The following is a 24,845-nucleotide window of genomic DNA, read 5'->3' as shown; positions in this document are numbered from 1 at the left end:
ACATTTAGGGGTGTAGTCTCTTAGGGGTGTACTCACTTTTGTTGCCGGTGGTTTAGACATTAATGGCTGTATATTGAGTTATTTTGAGGGAAGAATAAATTTACACTGTTATATAAGCTGCACACAGACTACTTTTCATTGTGTCAAAGTGTCATTTTGTCAGTGTTGTCCCATGAAAAGATATACTTAAATATCTGCAGAAATGTGAGGGGTGTACTCACTTTTGTGATACACTGTATATTCCACCCACTAACAGATGCCATTATGAAGAGATAATCACTTCACCTGTCAGTGGTCATAGTGTTATAATATACGTATATAGAGAGAGAGAGATAGATTAACATAATAAATGGTCTGGTCTGGATATGTATGTACAGTATATATGTGGATTTGTTTATTCAAGAAGCTCAGTAGTGGTTTTACAGAACTTAAGCTTAATTAATTTTCAACTTAAAGGATCTTATAGCATGTACACAAAGACAAGCTACAGTAAAGTCCCCGGATAAAAGGCATTTCGTCAAATCGTGAAGTTGGACCAAAGAAACCTGCACGACAAAGTAAGGTCTGCAACATGTGCCAAGTACATCGTAAAAGCTTTCATTTTTGGCTTAAGTTACTCTGAAATCCTGCTGCATGACACGATTCCCTTAAGGTAGAACACTTTCAAGACATATCAAATGAAAAGAGACTGAAGAGAGAGCCAAACCCTCTCAAACAGCCTACGGGTTATTTTGTCAGTTTAGAGCTCTAACGTAAAATTAGATTAAACAGGAGAAATTACACCAACTCAGACACTAAACATGAACACAAACCCTAAAAAAAAAAAAACACACAAAATGCAAAGCGGACAAAAGTCCCAGAACGTCTGATGCATCTGCTGATCAGAAGCTGAGAGGTTATTTGATTATGCTGTTCCACTGGGAGGTCTCCAGTTACTAAAACATCAGCCTTCAGCAAAATGCAGCTGAGGGGCAGAAAGTCGAACTTGAAAAGGTCTGATCTGCTCATTCGGCGTGATCATCAGGCAAAATTGCTGGGAGGGTTTGCACACGTTACAAATTTTAAGGTGGCCAGATAAGCAATACTTGGATGAAGAAAGCTGATGCGATGTGTTTACTGAAAGTCAGAGGCATCACTAAAGCCAAATGTTGCTGCGCCTCAGTGTAATCACAGGCAAAAACTGTCAGATCAGAGTCAGCCTTACATATTTATCATATTTACTTTATTATTATTCATATTATTATTATAAACCACTAATGGATTCAAGTATTTTTAATACATCGATCAGCCATAACATTAAAACCACCTCCTTGTTTCTACACACACTGTCCATTTTATCAGCTCCACTTACCATATAGAAGCAATTTGTAGTTCTACAATTACTGACTGTAGTCCATCTGTTTCTCTGCATGCTTTGTTAGCCCCCTTTCATGCTGTTCTTCCATGGTCAGGACCCCCACAGAGCAGGTATTATTTGGGTGGTGGATCATTCTCAGCACTGCAGTGACACTGACATGGTGGTGGTGTGTTAGTGTGTGTTGTGCTGGTATGAGTGGATAAGACGCAGCAATGCTAATGGAGTTCTTAAACACCTCACTTTCCCTGCTGGACTGAGAATAGTCCACCAACCAAAAATATCCCGCCAACAGCGCCCCGTGGGCAGCATCCTGTGACCACTGATAAAGATCTCATAGATGACCAACTCAAACAGCAGCAATAGATGAGCGATCGTCTCTGACTTTACATCTACAAGGTGGACCAACTAGGTAGGAGTGTCTAATAGAGTGGACAGTGAGTGGACACGGTATTTAAAAACTCCAGCAGCACTGCTGTGTCTGATCCACTCATACCAGCACAACACACACTAACACACCACTGTGCTGAGAATGATCCACCACCAAAATAATTCCTGCTCTGTGTTGGTCCTCTGGGGGTCCTGACCACTGAAGAACAGGGTAAAAGCAGGCTAAAAAAAAAGTATGTAGAGAAACAGATGGACTACAGTCAGTAATTGTAATAAATAATGATAAAATGGACAGTGAGTGTGGAAATGAGGTGGTTTTAATGTAATGGCTGATCGGTGTATGTTACTTTACATTTTGTTGTTTCAATATTTAAATCAGAATAGGTGAATCAGTATAATAAATGATACAGAATTAATAAATAAATGGGTGCTTGTGTAAAGCAGCAGTCTGATGCACTAGCCCATCACCACCACAGAAATTCAGGTTCAAGTTTTAGCAGCGGATGCATTTGGTTGGATGCATCAGCATTGGAACACATTGGTTACATTTATGGCAGGATCCTTGAGTATTTTCTTTTTGCATTAGCAATGCAGACATACAGAGATCATAAAATGTTCCTCCATACATGTTAAAGCTCCCAGTAAAAATAACTGGCAGATACCCACATTGGAGGACCCAGCCTGCAAGCCCTTTGAGTGCAGTAGGACATTGGATACGTATAAAGAGTAAAGAAGAAAAAGGACCAACAAACAGTGTAAAACAAAACATAAAATATACATTTTAATGCAAACAATAAGTAAATGCAGTTAACATGAATTATATCAGACATTTATTTATTTATACCCCTATTTCTACATACAGGGGTCAGTTGTTTGTCAGTTTAAGAAATATGTTTTTATATACTAGTGTTTATAAGATAATGTAAGATACTGTAATATTTACAGTGTATTTTCACTACTAAATAAGTAAATATAACAGTATTACATCAGGCAAATTTGTTCTGCCTGTACTAGTAGGAAGTGGGGCACGATGGCTAAGTGGGTAGCACTGCAAGAAGGTCCTGGGTTCAATGCCCAGGTGGGCGGTCCTGGTCCTTTCTGTGCAGAGTTTGCATGTTCTCCCCGTGTCTGCGTGGGTTTCCTCCGGGAGCTCCGGTTTCCTCCCACAGTCCAAAAACATGCAGCCTATAGGTGAATGCATGCGTGTGTGTGTGTGTTTGTCTGCCCTGCGATGGACTGGCGCCCCGTCCAGGGTGTTACTGTGTGCCTTGCGCCCATTGAAAAGCTGGGATAGGCTCTAGCACCGCCCTGATCGGATAAGCGATTGGATAAGCGGTTAAGAAAGTGAGTGAGTGAGTGAGTGTACTAGTAGAAATGATTCCAACGTCTGCGGTCGGATTTATCTCAGGTGGGGCTTTATTTTGTGCATGAGTCGGTTAAGCACAAATCATTCAGATTATTGTAAAAGACAGAGCACATTAACTTTTAAATACAAAAGATCTGAAAAATCTGATTTGAGCAAGCCTTTAGCAATATTAGTATTCATTCATTCAGTCTTTTCTTTATTCACTGACTGTTTAACTACTTTTGCTTGGGCAGGGAATCAAACCCAGGCCCTTCTTGCTGTAAGGCAACAGCGCTACCCACTGGGCCACCATGCCAACCAGTGCTGAGCTGACTGTTTATCATTTGTATGGATTGCCATATGTTTGGTAAAAAATGCAACCAGCAGTCTAGAAACACCCCTGCTGGGATTCACAGTGCTGCTCACTTTTCAGATGGAATTTCTGTGACCTCTGTGCAAATTCCGGCACATAGATCCCACTAATAAAGAGAAAAAGGTTGCCAGATCCATTAAAGGACTTGCTAAAATTGTTTATTTATTATTTATTTATTTATTTTGGGGAGGGGGGGGGGGGGGGGGGGGGGGGGTAGAAAGTATAACTTTCTGACAGAGCGTGTAACTTCGTGACATGGCCTTAAGATTCTTTGCTATGGTTGACTGACTGTAAACAGGGAGAGTTTGACAGCACACAACTGCTGCCTTTTGCTGAGAGAGATTTTGTGCAGATTGAATACAAAAAAGTCCACTCACAAAAAAAACGGGTCTGCCATAAATTAAAAGCTGCTGAAATGATCAACAGTTAAGCAAGCCAAAGCAAGTCCCTGTGACAGTGACACATTTGCATTTTACTACGGGTTTTGGATTAATGTTCTCAAGCAAGTTTTACATAAACATGTGCTTAGAGGCGGCTGTGTGATAGAGAGGAGAGGCGGCTTGCGCCAACAGCTCAAATTAAAATTGCTGGTGATCACATGGGAAAAGAAGAAGTCTTTTGGAGGGAGGGAGGATTCTGAACTCCTCGGTTTGAAACTCAATGTTGCCACCGGTTGACTGGGTGCCATCTAGCGGGCATTATTGGCAGTGCCTGCAGCAGACATGGTTCTGCTAGAGGGGGATGACCGGACTATGTGGGTTGGTTTTCAAATGCTGTGTAAGGACCCTGATAGGCAGATAGAGAGGGGCCTGCGAAGAGTGCATAGGTGAAAAAGGGTTCCGCTAGGGGCTGCGCGCGGGTCGGAGGAGGCGTGAGCAGCAATAAACCCAATCTGCAATCGGGGATCCTCCAGCAGCGGAAGACAAATTGACTACACTAAATTGGGAGAAAATGGGAGAAAATGCAGAAATAAAATAGAAGAAAAATAAATAAATCAAAAATAAACTAATGAAAAACCCTCAAAGTTGTGAATATATGTTTAGGTAAATTATACAAAACTTACAAACTATACTAAAGTACACAGTTATTTAGCATGTAATTAGTTTAGAATCTTAAGCATGTAAACTCTTTTTTTTATGCATTTTCTCCCCATTTTCCTCCCGATTTACCGCTGCCGAGAGACACCAGATTGCATCCGATGAGAGCACGTCGCTGTACACGCCCCTTCCGACACGTGTATAGCCCTCCTCTTCTCGCCCCTGCATTCTGCACAGGCGTCTCTTTCGCCAATCAGGGTCCTTACACAGCGTATGAAGACCCACCCACCCACACATATTCCGGCCCCCACCCTGCAGATACGGTGGCCAATTAGTATCTGCTGCAGGCACTGCCAATTATGCCCATTAGATGGAGCCCAGCTGACCGGTGGCAACACCGAGTTTCAAACCCAGGAGTTCAGAAACTCTGTGGTGGTGTGCAAGCGGAATATCCCGCTGCGCCACCTGGGCACCTGTAAACTCGTTTTTAATTGTTTTCCATGATGTTCAACTATTGAATAACCCCATGAACCCTTTTGGGTGCAATATGAGATACTTTTAGATTGATCTTCATTGTCACTGTTCAAAACAACGAAAAACCATTTAGCAACTCTGGATTGACAGCAAGGGTAAGTATACATTAAGTCACAAGGACACGCACAGGGACGGCAGATATAAATAAAGCTGACAATAAGCACATAATAAGTATAAGACGGCCAACAGTAAGCTTAGTGCAAATGCTTTTAAATTCGAATATATGTTGATTTCAATCTGGCAACCCTGTCTATGTTCATAGCCACCGCTGAACGTCACACAGCCTCAGGAAGCAGTGAGATACCAAAGTACAAAAAACTGAGTCGAGATCAAAGAGCGGGAGAGAAAGGTGCTGTTAAGTAAACCCACTGTAACCACGGACGGCAAGCCATGAGCTGCGGTCATTCTGTGGTTTCCCCCCTCAAGAGGTGTTTTACACACAATGATTAGTAGGTTGAGTGAGTGAGTGAGTGAGCAAGTGAGTGAGATGACTCAAAGTGAATCATAGTGTCTCTGCCTAGGAGCACAACACGCATAAATGAACGCACAAATCACACACCGGAGCCTTCAATTAACTCTACACCAGCAGAGGCTATGACAAAACAACTATTTGGTCTAAAGTATGCGGACACCTGAAATAGAGCCTGTTAGACATCCTGTTTCAAAACCATAAGTATTAATAATGAGTTGTTTCCACAGCAATTTAAAGAGTTGAAGAGCCTGGTGCTCAATTAACATTTCAATTTACCTTAAAGGTCAGGAGTTCCTGAACGCCACACTTATGTCTTTATTGACCCTCATCTACATTTCTACACACAAAAGAAGCTTATAAAAAGCTAAATGGCAAATCAAAATGGTCAGATGAAAAAACATGGCAATGATTGAGCCAAAGAAATGCTGCATGTATGGTCCCAGGTACACCAAACGCATATTGAACTAGGAAGGTGGCAGCTTTCCCACAAATGGTGATGGAACATGTCACTAATGATGCACCGTGGTGGCGCAGAGGCAAAACACGCTAGCACACCCGAGCTGACATTTCAAACTCGTCGATTCAAAACTCAGCTCTGCCATCCGGCTGGGCTGGGTGCCTACATAAACAACGATTGGCTGTTGTTTATACAGGGCGGGAGGCCAGATAGGAACTCCTTATAACTGATGCAATTATGACCTCTGCTGGCTGATTGATGGCGCCTGCACAGTCAAGTCGAGGTATAATGCTGATCAGGGTGTGGCTCTCTGTACACAAAGCTGATCCGCCTTGTGCAGGTCAAAAAAGATGCAGTCGGCTACTGCACACGTGTTGGACAGAAGGGGAGTGTGTCAGTCTCACTCTCCTCAATCAGGGCGGGGATCAGCATCAGTGGAGAGAAAGCATAATGCAACTGGGTAATTGGAAAATATGTAAACAAAAATATAAAAAAAAAAAAAAAAAAAAAAAAATTAATAAACAAAAACAAATGATGTACCGTAACATATTATAGGAAAGAGCTTAATCAGACAGACACACAGAAATACAGTGGGGCAGTGTTAGCTCAGTGGTTAAGGTACTGGACTAGTAGTCATGAGGTTGCCAGTTCAAGCCCAACCATCTCCAAGTTGCCACTGTTGGGCCCCTGAGCAAGGCCCTTAATTGGCACCTGAGCAAGGCCCTCAATTGCTTAAATTGTATTGCGTGATAAGTGTAAGTCACTTCGGATAAAGGTGTCTGCTAAATGCCGCTAATGTAAAAAAACACACACACAAACGACGACACACTCACATGAACACACACACACACACAGACGAACCTACACACAGCCGCAGGGAGTTTCTCTTGCAGAAAGAGGCACTGAGTCACTGAGGCCAGATAAAGAAAAGTGTGCGGCTAGACGTGGATTGTGTAAGCTTCAGCTATAAATCAGATACCGGGGACAGGAAAGGATAATAAATGTCAAACTGTTAATAAAATTATGAGGCACAAATGTGATGATAAAGGATTACACTGTGTGTGACTAATGATCTGGTTTATATAAAAAAAACTGCTGGTTATAATAAGCTGTATTAGATTATAATAGACATTATAGACTAATGGAGAAACGCACAGTCAGAATTAGCCAAGACTGGAATCAGCATTTTTTGCTCCAAATAGCCAACTGCATTTCTTTACATTTTGCAGCCTCTGAGCCCGAGTAACAATAAGCTTGCTTATTACATCTGTGGACGGTGTCAACCAAGTTTCAGCAGCTTTTAAATAATGGCAAAATTGTTTCTCATACATTGTTCTTTACATGCAGCTTTAAATTCAGTGGTGGAAATGAGACCACTGTTCCATGTTCTTTGTAATGGGTAAAGTCAAACTAGTCCTATTAGGTTAAGCACAAAGAAGTCTCTAGGTGGAGTTTGAAGGCCATGTCACATGGGTTTCTGTTTGTTTATTGGGGGTTTAAGTGTTTGGAAAGTGTGTGTTCCAATAATTTAGTGACTAAATTGGGAAGCAACTCCAGTGCAGTGGTAGCTCAGTGGTTAAGGTACTGGACTAGTAATCAGAAGGCTGCTGGTTCAAGCCTTGCCACTGTCAAGTTGCCCCTGTTGAGCAAGGCCCTTAACCCTTAATTGCTTGAATTGAATTCAGTCATAATTGTAAGTCACTTTGGATAAAAGCGTCTGTTAAATGCCACAAATGCAAACGTAAATTCCATAGTATGATGCTGCCACCACCATGTTTTACCCTAGGGATAATATTAGCCAGGTGGTGTGTAGTGCCTGGTTTCATTTCCAGAGTTACACAAGACTTGTAACTAAACTTCCAGTCAAATCCCAGGAGAAAGTGATTATAAAGTTCTACTTATATTTCCAACATACATTAATGCATGAAGTTCTTAATTCTATATACACATACTATATATATGTGTATAAATGTTCAAACATCAGCAGGTAGCTTTAAACATCTGTATGTTTCTTACTCTACATGCCTGTGTTTGTGTACCTGTATGATGTTCTTCAGCAGTCTCTTCCAGTATGAGGCTGTTCATGCAGTTGATCTCCCACTCTTGCACCTCTGTACTCCACACAGCTGGAATAAGCACACGGTACTCTGAGCTGGAAGACAAACACACAAACATTTGTTAAACTAAATTGAATCAGGGTTACTTGTGAACTGAAGTCATGTGTCACTAAAAGCAGGTCTTCAGCCAGAGGCTGTTAAACACTATAGGTCCCACAGAAGCTTTGACTTCTAGAGCAGCTCGATTCAACTAGAGCAGAAAAGACGGTGTTTATTTTCTATTTAGCACCACCGTTTGAAAAATAAACACACAGCTACAAGTTAAAGTCAAAAGTTTATATAAACATGTAAGAGATACTGTCTACTATCAAGCAAGCTTTACATTATAATATGATTAAATACTGCTGTGCAAGAAAAACAACCCCACTCTGCTTCTTTCAGTTAAGTTTAAAAGTGCCGATTTCAGTGGGATATTCCGCTAGCACACCAGTGCAGAGATTCTGAACTCCTAGGTTCAAAACTCTGCGTTACCACGGGGTGGCTGGGTGCCATCTGGCGGGCATAACTGGCAGTGCCTGAGAGATACTAATTGGCCATCGTATCTGCTAGGGCGGGACAACCAGACTGTGTGGGTGGGATCTTCATACGCTGTGTAAGGACCCTGATTGGCGGAAGAGACGCCTGTGCAGAATGCAGGGGCGAGAAGAGGGGGGCTGTGCACGTGTCGGAAGAGGCGTGAGCAGTGACGTGCTCTCCTCGGATGCAATCAGGTATCTCTCAGCAGCGGAAGACAAGTTGACCGCTAAATTGGGAGAAAAATGGGGAGAAAACGCATTTAAAAAGTCACTTTTCTTGCTAAACGTCCGACCATGTCACAGCAGTTTCTTTTCTTTCATTTTTGGCAGCCCTGTTTCATGAGTTGCAAATTTCTTCTCAACAAGATGTGACAGTTTGGGTTTTCTTTCTCTTTTTACCCTTGACAAAGAGACCACCGTTCCATGTGATTTTTAAACGTAATTAAACCAGCTCATATTTATAGCTTTAGGAAGTAGAAGACCATTTCACAAAGAGAAAAAGTGAGATGATATTAGAGAACTTTCTTTCAACTAACCGATAAATGTGTATATTTTTAACAGTGTATATATATGCACTGATCAGCCATAACATTAAAACCACCTCCTTGTTTCTACACTCACTGTCCATTTATCAGCTCCACTTACTATATAGGAGCACTTTGTAGTTCTACAATTATTGACTGTAGTCCATCTGTTTCTCTACATACCTTTTTAACCTGCTTTCATGCTGTTCTTCAATGGTCAGGACCCCCACAGAGCAGGTATTATTTAGGTGGTGGATGATTCTCAGCACTGCAGTGACACTGACATGGTGGTGGTGTGTTAGTGTGTGTTGTGCTGGTATGAGCGGATAAGACACAGCAGCACTGATGGAGTTTTTAAACACCTCACTGTCACTGCTGGACTGAGAATAGTCCACCAACCAAAAATATCCCGCCAACAGCACACCGCGGGCAACGTCCTGTGACCACTGATGGTCTAGAAGATGACCAACTCAAACAGCAGCAATAGATGAGCGATTGTCTCTGACTTTACATCTGCAAGGTAAACCAACTAGGTAGGAGTGTCTAATAGAGTGGACAGTGAGTGGACATGGTATTTAAAGACTTTCGCAGCGCTGCAGTGTCTGATCCACTCATACCAGCACAACACACACTAACACACCACCACCATGTCAGTGTCACTGCAGTGCTGAGAATGATCCACCACCCAAATAATACATGCTCTGTGGTGGTCCTGACCATTGAAGAACAGCATGAAAGGGGGCTAACAAAGCATGCAGAGAAACAGATGGACTACAGTCAGTAATTGTAGAACTACAAGGTGCTCCTATATGGTAAGTGGAGCTGATAAAATGGACAGTAAGTGTGGAAACAAGGAGGTGGTTTTAATGTTATGGCTGATTAGTGTATCTCAACATGTATTTTGACTTTTTCAGTCACATTAGGCTTATAAAATTAAGTTTTTTTTCTTTAAAGGAATCTTTAAGTTACAGAAAAAGAATCGATGCAGAAATTTAAGTAGAGGCTTAGAATCCGGGATCGGACATGATGATCGGTCATGTTCAAATCCGGGGATCACCACAGCAGATCTGGTCTGCATACACGACTTGGCACAGTTTTTACCTCTCTATGGCTAAGCTGTTGTGACTATAGCATTTCTTTTGGAAAGAATGTGCAATTGAAAAACAAACACAATGACTTTTTTAATAAGCCCTGAGTTTTTAAAATATAGTTTTTAGCCATTTTCACTGCAGATCTGAACATCAGGTGCCAAACGGTTAAAAAATTTTCTTGGAAGAAACTGGAGAAAGCACTGGTAGTGATCCAATCTAATAATCTTAAAATGTGTTGGCAAGGACTAAATGGATTTCAAAACCTTTTAGGAGGCCACATTAGTTATACCATCAGACAGACGCATAGACAAAAACAAAGTCTTAGCCGCCCCCACAGAATTGTAAAAGGCTGCGGTGAACAGGTCCAAAACAGCCCTCAGACTTATTATTACTGCCACACTCAGAGTATTATGTAAGCAGAATTAGTAGAAGAAAAAGAAAGTGAAGAAACACAATGTGGCCTTGCTACTAAATAGCAACAAACAAATTAGTTGTCAGACCCGTCCAGAGGGCAACGGGTTAACAAGTGAATAGGAAACAGAGGGGGGGGGGGGGGGGGGCAAAACAGTGCCTCTTTAGAAAAGAGTGTGTTGTTGCCAGAAGGTTCTGATGTGACCGACAGACAGACAGCTGGTTGAGACTTCGGTCATATTTCTTGGGTGAAACTGCTATGCTACGACCCCTGACGTCCTCTCTAATTTAAAGTTAAATATGATTACAAAGAAACTTGAGCATACCACATATGTCAGGACAGAACCAGTGTGGACTGATACCTATAACCAGCACTAGTCCTTTATTGCTTTAATTGCTCTTTGTTCCAGAAACCAGACAGATTTGGTCTCCAATCTGCTTAATTCCTAAGAAACAGTAGAACAGAAGGATTGGGGCAGTGCCAGCACAGCAACGTGAAGCCTATCGTGTATGTGTAGTGCCTTTGTGGAAGTTGGTATCTGCATGTCAATGGCCAAAACCCGCGCCCCCCCAGCACAGAATGTGAAACTGACAAAACTTAACAAGCAGTTAAAGAAACCAGCACTGCATGCTATATGGACTTGGTCATGTTCCCACAGTTACTGAATTTTCTTGACAATAACAAGGACATGTTGCCCTCTAGCAGGTGATGCGGCTTATAAGAAGAACTTTTTAGGACATACAGTCTTATATAGGAGTGTGGAGCTCCCAGATTTATTCTTTTCCTTCCAATCTCCAAAAACTATACCTATACTATAAGCTGGGACATTTTGTAAAATGCTAACAAGGATCCAAAGAAAATATTTATTCCATAAATACACCGATCAGCCATAACATTAAAACCACCTCCTTGTTTCTACCCCCACTGTCCATTTTATCAGCTCCACTTACCATATAGAAGCACTTTGTAGTTCTACAATTACTGACTGTAGTCCATCTGTTTCTCTACATGCTTTGTTAGCCCCCTTTCATGCTGTTCTTCAATGGCCAGGACCCCCACAGGACCACCACAGAGCAGGTATTATTTAGGTTTTTAAATACAGTGTCCACTTACTGTCCACTCTATTAGACACTCCTACCTAGTTGTTTCACCTTGTAGATGTAAAGTCAGAGACGATCGCTCATCTATTGCTGCTGTTTGAGTTGGTAATCCTTTAGACCTTCATCAGTGGTCACAGGACGCTGCCCACGGGGCGCTGTTGGCTGGATGTTTTTGGTTGGTGGACTATTCTCAGTCCAGCAGTGACAGTGATCAGCACTGCTGTCTGATTCACTCATACCAGCACAACACACACTAACACACCACCACCATGTCAGTGTCACTGCAGTGCTGAGAATAATCCACCACCCAAATAATACCTGCTCTGTGGTGGTCCTGTGGGGGTCCTGACTAGGGCTGGGTATCGCCACCAATTTCCTGGATCGATTCGATTCCGATTCACCAGGTCCCGATTCGATTCAATCTTCGATTTTCGATTCGATTTTCGATTCGATTTTCGATCCAATTTCGATTCAACACATTTAGGCATATTTGAGTTACATTAACAGGTTTTGTTTACATATGTACAGATGTTCAGAGAACGAATGTGATAATTGTACAAAGAACACTCATTATTAAAAATATTTGTGTATTTTGTTTACATAAATAATTAATCCAAAACAGAAAACAGTAACATTCAACAGCCAGGTGTATGTTTACATTACATTTACAATGTTGTAGCATGTCAGACAAATGAAATAATAATAAAAAATGAATGTTACTGTTTTCTTCCATTTGTCTGACATGCTACAACATTGTAAATGTAATGTAAACATACACCTGGCTGTTGTACAGCTTATGCCAAGTTTACACTACACGACACTCTGATTAACACGTGGTCACTGTAATGTTCACACTACACGACTGATCGGCGATGGGGAGTTTTACACTACACCATCCATCACCAGGGGGAATCACAGGCGAGCTTCTCTGGTCTCCAAAACTACGTTTTGTCACGAAAACACACGTGAGAAGTGATGAAAGGTTTAATGATACCACGTCCAAACATGCACATCAACAAGTAGCGAGCAATCAAAGTTTGTGCGCTGATGAAATAAATGAATCTGAGTGGATTTGGCAACACAAGCAGCATGGATCGTTCTGTAGTGAGTTGGAGGTTAATAAATATTTTGTTTTGTAGAGAACGATCTCGAGTGTGCTGATGTATTCTGATAGAAACTATATTGCGCTCCACCACCTGTTTCCAACCTCTCCCCTGTGTTTCCCCTCGCTGTTTCTCACATTGATTGAGAGCCGAGTTTTGATCGCAGAGCGAACACCGAGTTCCTACCGAATCCAGAGCCGAGCGAAAATCAGTGCAAAAAGTTGTGTAGTGGTCATAACTTGAGCTTCTGCCATGCTAAACTGATGTGCAGGTCAGATCTCGTTGCATGAAAAAAGAGTGGCTGGTCACGCGAAATTAAAGGGGGTAACAATAGTAATAGATTTCCGTGTGCACCGTAAAAAGGGGCGTATTTAAAAAATCGATCTCGCATTTATATGAATCGATATCGGATCGTTCAAATAAAGATCGATTAAAATCGAAAAATCGATTTTATAAACCCACCCCTAGTCCTGACCATTGAAGAACAGCATGAAAGGGGGATAACAAAGCATGCAGAGAAACAGATGGACTACAGTCAGTAATTGTAGAACTACAAAGTGCTGATAAAATGGACAGTGTGTATAGAAACAAGGAGGTGGTTTTAATGTTATGGCTGATCGGTGTATATACAACTTTAAAATTGTATATTGAGGCATGTGGACCTCTGTGCCACTATTGCTGTTCCTTTTTAATCATTTGGAAACACCAACTGTTGCAGTTTTGCAGGTGTAATTTTTGCCCATTCTTGCTTGATACAAGTCTTTAATGGCTCAACCGTCTGTAGTCAAATATATCAAATAAATAGAAATCGTGCTCAAACATAAGAAGTTTAAAAGACGTTTAAATGGTTAGTTTAGATCAATGGTGATATTTTGAATAATTTGTTAGCATTCCCATTTTGGTTTGCTGCAGGACGACATCAAAGCAAAACGCTTCTGAACAGCATGGGTTAAAAAATATTAATTAATAAGATAATGTGATGCTTCATCTCTGCTATACTGAGTTTTAATTGATAAAAAAAAAACACTGAATAAAAGGTAGCAGTAATTGTACTATGACAGGAACACTTACATATCAACAGGTACTCGCAGCAGGATGGGCAGCACGGCCGCCTCCTCAGTCATGCTCATGAGCCGAGACTCCAGCAACTGGAGGATTGTTAGAGCAGCACGAAATACTGCCAGCAAACCTGTAGCGAGAAAGTCAGAGAGAGAAGATATTTCGACTGCAAGTATATAGATTTTATGGTCTAGCTTTGCAGCAGGCTTGGGGAAGACCCTTGCCTTTTAAAGCATGACTATGCAACTGTGCACAAAAAAATGCTGTTTGATGAGTTTAAAGTGGCACAGACAACTGACCTCAACCCAAATGAACACCTAACTGGAATGACGATTGGCCATTTTTTAAACTCCAATTGGCTGCCATACGCCTTTTAAGTAACTGTGACTCAGCCATAAAACTGATTTATGCACTGCTCTTGTACAAGTTCTTCAATCTCTGCACAGAGCTGTTGGAGCTCTTTTAGAGTGACCACTGGGTTATTTCTTACCTCCCTAATCAAGACTATTTCTGCCCAATGTGGCCAGATCCAACTCTGAAGAGTTTTAAAGGTTGTGCCAGGCTGGGAAAACCCAAGGCCTTACTGTTTCATATTCCTGCCCTGATCAATGTTTTGCCACAATTTAATCATGAAGATTCACAAGCAATTCCTTGGACTTCCTGACTTGGTTTTTATCCTGGCAGTGTGTGTGCCTTTCCAAACTATGCCCAATTAATTCAAATGCAAGATGTTGCCTGTAATTGAGTTTCTTCACACTTTCAAGTATAGTTACAGCAAACAGGACGCACCTGAGCACAATTTGGAGTGCCACGGCAAGTGGGTCTAAACACTCTTGTGAATAAGAGATTCAGTTGTTGAATTTGAAAAACTCTAAGAACATGCTTTGACTCTCATCATGGGTCATTAAGTGTAGACTGATGGAATACACAGTGCTGCTACACCTAGAGGGTCTTTATGTAAAACATGTAAGGATAAAACCTCTTACTGATAAAAAATTTGCAAATCCCCAGGACAACTTCACAACAAACTGGAAGAAAGTCTTTCAGTCTGAGGAGACCAAAGTTGAACTTTTTGGCTTAAGTGGTGTGATTGATACAAGTTCTCCATATCGGACAGAAATTGTCCACACAGTTAAGTACAGTAAGAAATACAAAGCTGGATTTCAGGTAAGTTTATCAAATAATTAAATTATTTTATTATACAGTGAGTGTTCAGTAGTGACAGATGTTATTCAAGACCAAAAAATGGGTTCTGACCACATGTTCAGTAGTACAATAGCATTAGGTTTCAACTGGGAGCAAAACCCCCAAGCTCCTGATCGGCAGCCAAGTTCTAAAAATGCAGATCTACCAGTCTAAAACCTTTGAGTTCTCACCATCCTGTTATATGGGGCAACATGCACACACACACATACACACACAGTGCAGGAGTACGCAGTGTTTATACCATGGAGCAGGAAAAGATCCCAGATGGCCAGCACGGAGTCCCAGCACGGCAGACTGGTGAAGAGAGTCATGAACCACTGCATGATGAAATGGATAGAGGACACGCCCAGTTTCTCCTGGATCAAAGAAAAAGAATGACATTATGTTAACCATAATTTCACTGAAGACCAATACACACTTTCACATGCTTTGTTTTAATATGAGAGAAAACCAGAGCACCCGAGGAAATCCTACACGAAGCAGCAATAACATACAACCAGAGCGAGGATAATCACAGGTCAAACACGTGTGTGTGTGTGTGTGTGCTAAATTTACTGCAAGGTCAGGCCAAAGAACTGACCATAACCACATCCAGTGCTCAAAATATGTAAACAGATTTGCTGATATAGTTTAGGACAGGAAGTCCTTACATATTCTGTTGCCTTGTCCTGAGACCTATTTGTCAAAGAGTTTGTTTGTTTTTGTAATGCCATGTTGTCATACCTATGACATTCACGGCAGGAATCGATGTTTCATGCTAGTTTTATTTGTTTTGCATTATATATATATATATATACAGTGTATCACAGAAGTGAGTACACCCCTCACATTTCTGCAGATATTTAAGTATATCTTTTCATGGGACAACACTGACAAAATGACACTTTGACACAATGAAAAGTAGTCTGTGTGCAGCTTATATAACAGTGTAAATTTATTCTTCCCTCAAAATAACTCAATATACAGCCATTAATGTCTAAACCACCGGCAACAAAAGTGAGTACACCCCTAAGAGACTACACCCCTAAATGTCCAAATTGAGCACTGCTTGTCATTTTCCCTCCAAAATGTCATGTGATTTGTTAGTGTTACTAGGTCTCAGGTGTGCATAGGGAGCAGGTGTGTTCAATTTAGTAGTACAGCTCTCACACTCTCTCATACTGGTCACTGAAAGTTCCAACATGGCACCTCATGGCAAAGAACTCTCTGAGGATCTTAAAAGACGAATTGTTGCGCTACGTGAAGATGGCCAAGGCTACAAGAAGATTGCCAACACCCTGAAACTGAGCTGCAGCACAGTGGCCAAGATCATCCAGCGTTTTAAAAGAGCAGGGTCCACTCAGAACAGACCTCGCGTTGGTCGTCCAAAGAAGCTGAGTGCACGTGCTCAGCGTCACATCCAACTGCTGTCTTTGAAAGATAGGTGCAGGAGTGCTGTCAGCATTACTGCAGAGATTGAAAAGGTGGGGGGTCAGCCTGTCAGTGCTCAGACCATACGCCGCACACTACATCAAATTGGTCTGCATGGCTGTCACCCCAGAAGGAAGCCTCTTCTGAAGTCTCTACACAAGAAAGCCCGCAAACAGTTTGCTGAAGACATGTCAACAAAGGACATGGATTACTGGAACCATGTCCTATGGTCTGATGAGACCAAGATTAATTTGTTTGGTTCAGATGGTCTCAAGCATGTGTGGCGGCAATCAGGTGAGGAGTACAAAGATAAGTGTGTCATGCCTACAGTCAAGCATGGTGGTGGGAATGCCATGGTCTGGGGCTGCATGGGTGCAGCAGGTGTTGGGGAGTTACATTTCATTGAGGGACACATGAACTCCAATATGTACTGTGAAATACTGAAGCAGAGCATGATCCCCTCCCTCCGGAAACTGGGTCGCAGGGCAGTGTTCCAGCATGATAATGACCCCAAACACACCTCTAAGACGACCACTGCTTTATTGAAGAGGCTGAGGGTAAAGGTGATGGACTGGCCAAGCATGTCTCCAGACCTAAACCCAATAGAACATCTTTGGGGCATCCTCAAGCGGAAGGTGGAGGAGCGCAAAGTCTCGAATATCCGCCAGCTCCGTGATGTCGTCATGGAGGAGTGGAAAAGCATTCCAGTGGCAACCTGTGAAGCTCTGGTAAACTCCATGCCCAGGAGAGTTAAGGCAGTTCTGGGAAATAATGGTGGCCACACAAAATATTGACACTTCAGGAACTTTCACTAAGGGGTGTACTCACTTTTGTTGCCGGTGGTTTAGACATTAATGGCTGTATATTGAGTTATTTTGAGGGAAGAATAAATTTACACTGTTATATAAGCTGCACACAGACTACTTTTCATTGTGTCAAAGTGTCATTTTGTCAGTGTTGTCCCATGAAAAGATATACTTCAATATCTGCAGAAATGTGAGGGGTGTACTCACTTTTGTGATACACTGTATATATTAGGGCTGTCAAACGATTACAATTTTTAATCGCGATTAATCTCAGAATTTCATATAGTTAATCGCGATTAATCGCATTAAAAAAAATCTGTGTAAATGTTATAGAAAACAAGGATTTTTAAGCGAAATGTTACAATTAAAATGGTGAACACATTTTATGCTAAATGTACTTATGTTAAAAACTGCTGGGACAAGAGAAAACTGTAAGGGAGTTTTATTCACTCACATACTAGGCAGTAAATGTCAGATTGTAGGTTAGAATTTCTCCATCAGCAAACATTGTAGATCAGCGGTGCTTTAGGTGGGATAAGGCGTAGTTATTGTATCAGACTTGTCTGTGGTTGTATCGTGACGATGGTTTGATGGACGTTTCTACACGAAGTGAGTGTGTTTTGACCCTTTGGGGCTTCCATAGTTCATGAACTAACGTGCTCGACTCAGCTTTCCGGTATTCGTTACAGAAGAAGAAGTTAATTAAGTGTAATAAAGTGTTCTGCTCCCGACAACTTGTGAATATACCGTGTATTTATTTCTTTATTATGCAAGTGCATCACTACCACGATCGGTTACATTATGTTAACAAACCGCAAATGAAAAACGGTGGCAAGTCCGACATTAAAACGTTTGTTCTACCAGTCAAGTGTCAACATGAACTAGAATTTGCGTTAATGGCACTAATTTTTTTAATCGCGTTAAATTGAGGTCGCGTTAATGCGTTATTATCGCGTTAACTTCGACAGCCCTAATATATATATATATATATATATATATATATATATATATATACACACATATATATACAGTATATATATATATATATATATATATATATATATATATATACAGTATATACAATATATATACAGTATATATATGTATGTATGTATGTATATATATATATATATATATATACACAGTATATATATATATATACAGTATATATATGTATGTATATATATATATATATATATATACAGTGTATATATATATATATATATATATATATATATATATATATATATATATATATACACATATACATACATATATATATATACATACAGTATATACAGTATATATATACATATACATATATGTGTGTGTGTGTGTGTGTGTTCAGTTATATATTTTATAAGGTACTTTAGGATTATTTCTGAATTATCTTGAGTAAAGATTTTTTTTAATGTATTGGGGTTTGTCAAAGAGACTAGACAAGATTAGGGACAAGATTATTTGAAGGACGGCACAGGTAGGATGTTTAGGAGACAAAGTTAGGAAGGCCAGATTTAGAAGGTTTGGGTATGTGCAGAGGAGGGATGAGACTCATCAGGAGAGGAACTGGAATTGAACTATAACTCTATATTAATCTGAATTTAAAAGGTGATTCAGAAGCAGCTATTTATACAGGACTGGATTTAGAAAATTAAATGCAAGAGACTAAACCATAGGGCACATTTAGAGTTGGTATCTAAATATTAAGCATAGTATTAAATAAATGAGACTTAACAAAAAAGGTAAGAATTAATTATTAAAACCTTGGGTACAATCTACATTTATTAACACAGCTAAGAAACCCAAAACATGAACACAGTTCAGATGAGGCCTTACTGAAGCTGGAAGATGATAAAAGAAGTCTGATATAAAAGGATTATAACAGATTACACTAAAAGTTTCGGCTAAAGCAGAACTGTATTATAAACAACCTTTAAATTTGTGCTGACCGAATAATACTGGCATAACTATAAAGGTGCTCCACAGAGTTATATTTATAGCTGCATAATTACCAGATGCTGGAAAAGCTGTGGTTTCCTGTGCTTTAGTAACTGCTGAAACACCAGCGCTTGATGTTGGATCCTGAAAACATGATACAAAACGGCACTTTAAGAAAGGGAATGTGTGTTTTGTATGTAAAGGATTCTAGAGCAGAAATGTATGTACAGTGAGAGGAACCAAATATCCGATTCATATATGTTGTTTATTATAGTGTCAGTGCATATAACCATTATAAATACACACATCTTCTAACTTTGTATTTAATATCAACAAAAACACACATATTCATTAGAATAAACAAACGCACTATACACCAGACCATGAGCTTGTAGGACATCCCATAAAAATAGGGTCAAATTAAGGGACACCCTCTTAAAATTTAAGTCTTAAGATTTAAATCACAGTGTCCAGAAAGTTGAACATCCTGCTGGTATGAGGTGTTTGATTAGTTATCAGATGCACTTGAATTTTCTGGGGTTTATTTAACAATTAGCATTGTGGACTTCTAGCAGTGTTAGGATTTTGAACTACAGTACATCTTGGTCACTAGAAACTTTTACTTTTACTGGTGGGAAGACTTACTTTTTAAGTGAGGAGTCAAACAACTCAGACAAGTACTTGGGTTTTTCAAGAAGAACCACCAAAGCCCAAAAAGCTTCCTCCTCACCCAGGAGCATCAGCAACACTGCAGCAATGTAGGACATCCCTAATGAGAGAAATTTAAAATTAAAATTGTAAAAAAGATCAAATGCAGTAAAATCTAATTGCTACCACATATAAGTCAAACTATGTATTAAAGTCAACCGTAGGCTTTAATATTATTATAAAGCATGCTTTATTAGACTCCAACGTGCCTCAAAACCAGTCTATCAACTACAAAATAAACTACATTTACTTATTTAAATTCATAGAATCATTTTTTATGGGTAGGTGGCTCATTAACCCTTTAAAGTTATTCAAGCTGCAGCAAAATACAGGAGCATCACAAAAGTGAATCTAAAGAGAGCATGTAAACTCAGACTGGGATGACTGTATACCTTTCAACACAGCAAGCGCCTAAAGCATACAGTCAAAACAACACTGGAGTGGCTTCAAGGATGTTCCTGAATGTCCTTAAGTGGCCCAGCCAAATCCCAGACCTAAAACACTATTAAGCATCTGAGTAGAAACCTAAAGATGGCAGTTTACAGACCTTCTGCATCCAATCTGACAGAGCTTGTAGAATGAAATTTTACATGAATGCTTCTTAGCAGACACACCTACAAATGTGACTGAATATGATACAAGCAAAAGTTGAGGGCCTGGCTTAGGGACCCAAGAGTGGCAACTTGGCAGTAGTGGAGCTTAACCCAGCCACCGTCTGATTACAAGTCCAGTACCTTAACTGCTAAGCTACCACTGCCCTAAAAGTGTAAACTTCCCAAATCCAGTGGTTAATGGTTTAAAAACCCTAGAAACGTTTTCACTTTGTCATAATGGGTGCCTGCAAGTGGGCTAATGGGTCAATTCAATTAAATCAATTTCAAATCAAATCCACAGCACAAATAAGTCAAGGGGTTTGAACACTTTCTGAATCCACTGTATGTATACATGGCTTGTGTTGTATTAAGGGTCCAAAAATTACCCACCTCCATGTTTCCCAGCAGAATAAACTCCCTAAATAATTCATATAAACAAAAGTTATATTTATACATTTATATGATTTAGAAATATTATCAGACTGGGGTCCATAAGATCCTTGATTCCTTTCGGCTGCTCTTGTTAGGAGTCGCCACAGTGGATAGTCTGGCCTGATATTTAAGCCAGATGCCCTGTGATACACCTCACGTATTTATTCTGCCTTGGGACTGGCATTAAGAGCACTAACCAAGGCTCTTAGCGTTATACTACACAAGCAACACAGAACCATTTCTGACTAGATGGTGTAGTCAATACAAGACTGCCATCTTGTGGTGAACAGGTCCAACCCTTGACGTTGCAGACTTCATATTCTTGTAACTATTCAAAGAACCAATAGCAAGAAGTAATACTAAAACTACTTAAATCTGTTCTTTTAATTTCTACATAAAATTAAACATGTTTTTACACAATCAAGTGTTCTGCTACAGCACACTGTTACCTTGGCAGTACCCAATATGAGGGTTATACTTGGCATAGGCAGTGAGTACTCTGAAAAGCTTGGCCTGGCCCTCAATGGCTTCAGGACTGTCTCCCATTAGTGAGCGATGTGTTGGAAAAGATCTCTCTGCAAACACACAACACTTCCACTTAGATATAACATACAGTGTGTGGACACCCCACACCTAAACAGAGGTTTGTATGAGTGTTCTTTAAACTAGTTTCTGTAACTCACGCAGATCCAGAGCGATCTGTCTGAAGAGAGCAGCGTCCCCACTGAGTGATCCAGTACCAGCTGAACCCAGCTCGTTCTCTCTTTCCCCCAGTGTACTGATGGCTGATATGACGCTGTATTCACTCACACTGAGATCCACCAGAGGCTTCCTGATCTCCCTCAGACACTCCTGAAAACAGAAGCAGGAGAATTTCTAGAACATTTCATTCAGGGACTAAAATTACCCAACATGCAACTCTTCCATGAAAAAATTGCATGAACCTATTGTTCCCACTGTGTTAACAAAAAGCACCATCTCAACAACTGAAGCAGTGACTGAAATCTACCTGGTAGTTAAAGTCACTTGCCACTCTGACTTTATCAATATCCAGCAGGCACTTCCATACTCGCCCACGCACTGCTGGGGGGATTCCAATACGCATAAAGCGCTCAATCTGAGATCAAAAGAAAGATAAAAAGACTGCATTAAATGCATATTAATAAAAAGAAGACATTCATATCAGCATTTTAAAAATAAATGAATTAAACAATGCACTTGGTAAAAAGAAAAAAAGTACCTGACTTCTGCAAATAAAACTGGACCCATTCCAGTAGCTGAGCAGTTCACACAGTTCTTTGACTTTAACAGCATTGGGCTGAGGGTAGCTGAAAACACCAAAGATAAATTAACATTAAAGAAGCGCTGGTCAGTATTTAATAATATAATAATAATACTGGACGAGTCATAATTATGTTAACACTAATGGATCTATTTCCTGCAAAATGTGTGTCCAGGCTTTAAATGGTACTGTTGCTCACTGGTTTTTGTGTGTTGAACGTGATGGCAAACAGGTAGAGACTGTTCTTTAAATCATCTCACACATATGAAGTATGTTTTGTGAATAAATGGTTTCCGCCATTCAAGTGTTAACATAATTTTGACTCACCCTGTACTAAACAATATTAAATTAGCTGGAATTATCTTACAAACACATTAAAACAGAATTATTAGTTTATTATAAGTTTTTCCCCCTCAAATCCACAGTACAATAATGCAGGCAAAAAGTCAAGGGGTCTGAATACTTTCTGAATCCACTGTATGTACACATGGCTTGTGTTGTATTAAGAACAAAAAATGACCACCACTATGTTTAACAGCAAAATGTACCCCCTAAATAAATTATATAACCAAAAATTATTTTTATACATTCATAGGATTTTAATATTTATATATTAGGTTGGGGTCCATAAGATCCTTGAGACGCCACAGCTTGAGGGTAGCACCCCAGTGACCAGTACTGCCATTTTTACAGTTTACCACAATATTAGCAATTAATGATTCCTATCGGCTGAGGGAGGGAGGGATGGAGGGATGGAGGGATGGATGGATGGATGGATGGATGGATGGATGGATGGATGGATGGATGGATGGAGTTCATTAATAATCTCATGAACAAACAGGGAGCAAAATCCAAAATCCTGTCTTGTGTACATTTGAATAGATAAACAGGCAAACTAGCCCTAATTATATGGACTACCAGGAGTCACCAGTTATAGTCAGAAACCCTAACAAGGAATTAGGATGTAACGCCACAAAGTTAAAGACTTTTTTTAGTTTATGTTTCTGTTGCAAATTTGATTAGAAAAACCAAAAGTCAACTTGTAATAAAACATTTGCCAATATCTTTGTATAAAGAATTATGTTCCAATCATTTAATCACTGAAAAGTTTACAAGGATTACTGAAAACCCAAGACTGTCATGACAAACAAGTGTAACCTCTTGACTTGAGTGCTGTAAGCATGAAGAAGTACTGACCCTTAAGATTTGTATTTCTAAAAAACCTGGTGTGAAATGTTGTGACTGAGTTGTTGTTGCTCCCAGAGTTTTTAGTTGCATGAACTGCACATAAAGTGACCAGGGCCTTAAGCAAGCTTGAATTTAATAAAGTAATCGTTAGTAAAGTGGCGTCCTACGAAGGTGAGATGTTTAACGTTTCTAAACTCTCAGTCTCATTCTACTACCAGTGATTTTCAATGGAGATGATCATGTATGCATGAACATATGAACGTTAGCAAATGATGTGATTGGAATACATAATAATTAAAGTAGAAGTGATGTCTACATACTTTTGAGCATAATTCAGCTTCTTTAAGCTTGAGATGAAGAGTCAGTAATAAGACTCACCTGTAATCATGACACCTGTGCTGTAGTTTTCTCTCTCTTCTCTTGGTGACGGCAAATCCAAACTCATCAAAACTCAGAGTTCTGCTCCTCCGCCTGCCTGAAGCTTTATTACTGCTGCTTCTTCTCCTCATCATCATTCATTAACACACTCTGTACTTCACTTAATCATTTAAACCTCATTCATTCATTTTATTCATGTTTTTATCTCGTCGTGCCGCGAAAGTTTGGTAATTATTTTTGAACTCACCGCCAGTTTGGTACAAACATGTCCACCATGATGGTGGTACTTCAAAATAAAGGTTCTGTAATTCCCCCGTTTCCCCATCATCTCAACTTTCTAAAGCTAGTTTCTGTTCCCCTTTATGTTTCTCTGGTGAATTCTTTACGAAAGAGGTTAAACGAAATGCTTTACATCATTTGATGTATATTAATAAGGAGTTGGATTTGGCGTGTGATGAGTATATATATTGAAGATCTGAAAACTTTGCAACCTATATTAGTTTTTACTAACTGCTTCGTCTTAGTCGATGTAAAAGTGAGTCCAGTGTGACCTGAAAACACTGGGTGCAAATCAGGAATACATTCTCAATATTCCAGGATGTACATATATGGGGTGGCTCGGTGGGTAGCACTGTCGCCTCACAGCAAGAAGGTCCTGGGTTCGATCCCCAGGCGGGGCAGTCCGTGTCCTTTCTGTGCGGAGTTTGCATGTTCTCCCTGTGTGTGGGTTTCCTCCGGGAGCTCCGGTTTCCTCCCACAGTCCAAAAACATGCAGTCAAGGTTAACTGGAGACACTGAATTGCCCTATAGGTGAATGTGTGTGTGTGTGTATATGTGTGTCTGCCCTGCTATGGACTGGCGCCCCGTCCAGGGTATTACTGTGTGCCTCGCGCCCATTGAAAAGCTAGGATAGGCTCGAGCACCCTCCTGCGACCCTAATTGGATAAGCAGTTAAGAGAGTGAGTGTACATATATGTAAAAACCCAGTGCAGTTACATTTGGCAAACCATTTTTCAATCAT

At 40.3% G+C, this 24,845-nt stretch overlaps 2 protein-coding genes across 2 annotated transcripts in view; both read right to left on the bottom strand.

The window, feature by feature from the left end:
• LOC134319112 (uncharacterized) overlaps positions 1-15,354 on the bottom strand; it is a 68,470-nt gene extending 53,116 nt beyond the window's left edge. The window contains exons 1-3 of the mRNA XM_063000112.1: positions 15,331-15,354; positions 13,896-14,013; positions 8,002-8,114 (exon numbers count right to left, since the gene is read on the bottom strand). Of these exons, the coding sequence (XP_062856182.1) occupies positions 8,002-8,114; positions 13,896-13,954 (172 nt within the window). The 5' untranslated portion in view covers positions 13,955-14,013; positions 15,331-15,354. The remainder of the gene's footprint in view (positions 1-8,001; positions 8,115-13,895; positions 14,014-15,330) is intronic.
• A 4,530-nt stretch (positions 15,355-19,884) lies between these two features.
• Positions 19,885-24,086, bottom strand: si:ch211-266k8.4 (USP6 N-terminal-like protein). The gene is made up of 6 exons (XM_062999667.1): positions 23,825-24,086; positions 22,217-22,304; positions 21,986-22,093; positions 21,660-21,828; positions 21,426-21,551; positions 19,885-20,012 (listed from the first exon to the last, which is right to left on the bottom strand). The coding sequence occupies exons 1-6, from the start codon at positions 23,959-23,961 to the stop codon at positions 19,885-19,887; spliced, it is 756 nt and encodes a 251-aa protein (XP_062855737.1). The 5' UTR covers positions 23,962-24,086.
• Between the last annotated feature and the right edge of the window lie 759 nt (positions 24,087-24,845).

This window comes from Trichomycterus rosablanca, chromosome 8 (genome assembly GCF_030014385.1).
Source record: "Trichomycterus rosablanca isolate fTriRos1 chromosome 8, fTriRos1.hap1, whole genome shotgun sequence".
In the NCBI taxonomy this organism is placed as follows: domain Eukaryota; kingdom Metazoa; phylum Chordata; class Actinopteri; order Siluriformes; family Trichomycteridae; genus Trichomycterus; species Trichomycterus rosablanca.
The sequence above is the reverse complement of the archived record's forward strand: the minus strand, read 5'-3'. Positions and strand labels throughout refer to the sequence as shown.

Excerpts from the sequence above, each read along its gene's own strand:
- si:ch211-266k8.4 (XM_062999667.1), bottom strand. The coding sequence starts at position 23,961 with ATGATGATGAGGAGAAGAAGCAGCAGTAATAAAGCTTCAGGCAGGCGG. Across the intron at positions 22,305-23,824 it reads CACAGGTGTCATGATTACAG|CTACCCTCAGCCCAATGCTG; the intron begins GTGAGTCTTATT and ends TGGTGTTTTCAG. Across the intron at positions 20,013-21,425 it reads TCATATTGGGTACTGCCAAG|GGATGTCCTACATTGCTGCA; the intron begins GTAACAGTGTGC and ends TTCTCTCATTAG.